Source organism: Drepanopeziza brunnea, assembly GCF_022702325.1.
Source record: "Drepanopeziza brunnea f. sp. 'multigermtubi' strain 214-2 chromosome Unknown ctg14, whole genome shotgun sequence".
Lineage (NCBI taxonomy): Eukaryota > Fungi > Ascomycota > Leotiomycetes > Helotiales > Drepanopezizaceae > Drepanopeziza > Drepanopeziza brunnea.
The window spans coordinates 1,318,789-1,322,342 of NW_027094077.1; the positions used below are offsets into that span (position 1 = coordinate 1,318,789).

The 3,554-nt window shown below is 51.2% G+C and overlaps 1 protein-coding gene across 1 annotated transcript; it reads right to left on the reverse strand.

Moving 5' to 3' along the window:
• Positions 1-209: 209 nt before the first annotated feature.
• On the reverse strand, positions 210-3,323 carry L3040_007961 (uncharacterized protein; the record flags this gene model as incomplete). The annotated part of the gene is made up of 3 exons (XM_007295536.1): positions 210-364; positions 446-3,059; positions 3,186-3,323. The coding sequence occupies 3 exons, from the start codon at positions 3,321-3,323 to the stop codon at positions 210-212; spliced, it is 2,907 nt and encodes a 968-aa protein (XP_007295598.1).
• Positions 3,324-3,554: the final 231 nt, after the last annotated feature.

Below are 3,554 nucleotides of genomic sequence, written 5' to 3' on the forward strand. Positions count from 1 at the left end.
AGGTGTTGGGCATGAAAATTGGGTAGGTTCATCGTTCATTCATCCTTGGCGTCAAATGCTGGTAGTTGATGGATGTGTACGCGATGTGCATCTTCAAAGCCGTGGCTAGAGTCTAGTCCGGCTAATTAGACTTCACTGATGATGTTGAGACAGGCTTGCTGTTCCTATCGGCGGACATGAAAGTCGCTAGGGTTGGCTCTATGTAGAGTTCAGTGTGGAGGCGTATTAGCAACTGTCGGTGTTGTCCCGCCACTGTGCGAGGTGCTCTGTGGTCGAGGTGAGGAAGGAGGCATGCTACGGTGCTTCTCGATTATTTGCATCTTCTTTTTCAAAGACGACATACGTGTGCGGATGGTTTGAACCACTAGTTAAGGTCAGATGGGGTAACATAATTTAGGTAAAGTTTCCATGAAGATAAGACATAATACGAAGAGATGAAATATACCTTTCATCACAGCTTGTCGATCCTCAATGTTGATGCCATTTACTATTCCCTCTCCTTCTTCTTCCGTCTTCTCCTGTTCTTCCCGAAGACTGGACGACGCGCCCCTTCGTTGAGAGGGTGGTACCTCGTCATCATTCTCCAAGACTGCTTCCAGCATTCTGATCGCAGTGACATATGAGATCTCGCAGCCAGGAAGGTCCTCGTTAGCGATTTCATTGATGGCCGCTGTGCGACTCATGTCCAACGCCCGATCGTACATCAGCTTCTCCGCTGTGATACCCGGACTCAGATGAACGCTGTCAGTAGAGGAAGTGCCACCAAGCTTGGATGAGCTAGCGTGATTGCTGGGATGAGCAGGGTGGTCTTCAGGCAGTTTCTTTTGGGCATCGAGAAGTTTTAACCGAACGATTTCTGCCTTCTCAAGCACTTCGTTGAACCGGTTTCGGACCCACTGAACAGCACTGTTGATGCGACTACTTGCTGCAGCATTGCTAGGTAAAGAAGCAGTCCCACCGCCAGCATCATTTCGCTGTTTGCTGTGATACCAGGCACTGGCGATATCCATCGATTTGGCGAGAAGTGACAGAGCTTTGACGTAAAGAACAAGAGCCTCTTCGGACAGCGCGACTACTGCCTCCACAGTAAGGCCGTCGTCCTCTCCCAAGTCCGTTGGCTTATCTAAAATAGCACCTCCAAGTCCATGGTCCATAGAAGGTGCTAACGGGATGAGTTGCTTATACTTTACTTCGGCAAATCCATAAACGACATCGCTTCTCGTTGCCGACTCCTCGATCACTTTGACCGTTCTCAAATCCTCATCGATAGGACCAGAAGTTCTACCGTCACCGATCAGCCCCGCTACTCCTGGGGGTGCTGGATAGGCTGGGAATGGGCTATATAGCTGTGGGGGCGAGACTCCTTTGCCGACAAGCGCCGGATTCCAGCCAACGCCAAAGACCCTCAAGCTTGCCCCATGCAGCGCTTTTGCAATAGCCGACGTCGCCGAAGGACTACCGTACGACCTCCCAAAAGAGTTCTGTCTCGATGGCACAATTTCCGGTCGAGGTCGTCCCTGGGCGATCTGAACAGCTCTGGAGGGCGAAGACGGCACTGCGCCCGTCGCCGAATTAGGATGGCCCTGTGTAGTGGCTCTTCGGGTGATTTGTCCGGTCCTTGAAGGCAGCGACGAAGTTCTAGTCTGCAATCTGGGATTGGCTGCCAACTCGTCTGCAAAAGCGTTGACTTCCACAGCTCGTTTCTCAACGAGAACGTATTCACGTGCATCACGCACGGCCTGTTCTGCCTCCGCAATAGCCTGTCTCGTTTCAGAGTCCTCGATACGTTTCTGCTCCACGACAGGAATTTCCTCAACGGACGGTTTTCGTAGAGAAATTCGTTTTTGTTCATTCGAATTTGGGGTGAAAGTTCGGGATGGAGGTCGGCCAGAATAAATTGCCTCCGCATTTGGGGCGGTAGCCGCAGTCTGGATAGAAGGACGTCGCTCACGAGGAGGCCCCAATGGTTGGGGAGTTGCTCGCGGAGGTGTTCCAGCTAGTTGTCTGACTGGATCAACATATTGCGCCCTCGGCGAAGGCGGTGGATGTCGTTCTCTGGGCGAAGAAGAAGAGGCGGGTTCGGTTCTTGCCTGTTGTCGTCTATCACTTCGTGTCGAAGGAGTTCTCCTCATCGTAGATTCTTCTGATAATGATGGTGCTCGGATGACGTGTGGAAGGTCATCACCAACTAATCCAGGGATGGTATCCACCACCACCGTGTGACTGAAGTATGCATTGAACGACATACGAGCAGCCGGTTGCCGCTTCAGCAATGCCTTGATGATTTCCTTCATCGGTGCACTAACAATGGCATCTTTTGGGAATCTGATATGGTCCTCACCCTGCTCAATCTTCCGGAGCAACTCCACATGATTTGTTGCACGGAACGGGGGTCTTCCAGTCATCATCTCGTAAAGAACAGTCCCCACCGACCACAGATCCGCTTCGGGGCCATATTTCTCATACCGCAGGATTTCCGGTGCCATGTAAAGCGGAGATCCGCATAATGTCTCAGCCAATGAAGTCGAGGGTAGTGAACGAGCAAACCCAAAATCGGCAATTTTGAGCATGGGTAACGACATGAGCCCTGCTACGGGGATCAATGCGTCGCGGCTCGCACTCATGATCGATGTTAGTTCCTTGCCTTTGTACTGTGGTGAGGGCAGTAAGAGTAAGTTCTGTGGCTTGACATCTCGATGTATGTAGTTCCGGACCCTCAGGAACTTCATAGCGCTGGCGAGTTGCTTGAGAAAATGTCGGACGACGACTTCGTTGAGTCCTCCGGCTGCGGGCATTGGGTACTTTTGAACCATATCCCGGAGAGCTGGGTTATCACCGAGTTTATCTCTCTTCTTGATGAAGTATGACAAGTCCCCTAATGAGCAGTACTCCATGACTAAGTGTATATGCGATGACGATTCCCGGCAATCGATCAGTGAGACGATGTGCGGATGGTGGAGGCCCTTTAGAATTTCGATTTCGCAGTAAAGATTATCCTTGAGCTTCTTATTCAGCTTGGAGAGGTTCACCGATTTGATAGCCACGACACCTTTTGTAGGCTATAGATATCGATATTAGCTCTGCAGAGGTGAGAAATCGACAAGATTTGTTGTGCTCGGTGTATATGGGAGATTGGGAGTAAGACAAGGACTCTTGATGCCCGAGTACCTAGTCCTCAAACATACCTGATGGACACCTCTGTAAACAGTGGCAAAACTCCCCTTGCCTATCTCATCATCGATAGTAAACGACCCTATTACTCTGTCACCCGTCCTCGACCGCCTAGCAGCAGACGACGAGGACGGGGGCGGTTGCGCCGCCATACTTGCGGATACGATATGAGCTTCCGGCTGTCCTCTCCTCTCGCAGAGTCTAGTCTTCGAATACTACCAGCTGAGATGCGGATATAGAGTCGACGTGAGATCGTTCTGCATATACACACAGAAGGGGGGTTTCGAGGGCGAAGAGGCGTATGAAGAGCTGGTCTTGGAGACTGGTAGGCAGCTGAAGCAAGCGAGGTTCGGAGAGGATTGTGTCAGGCAACCTCTTGCTGA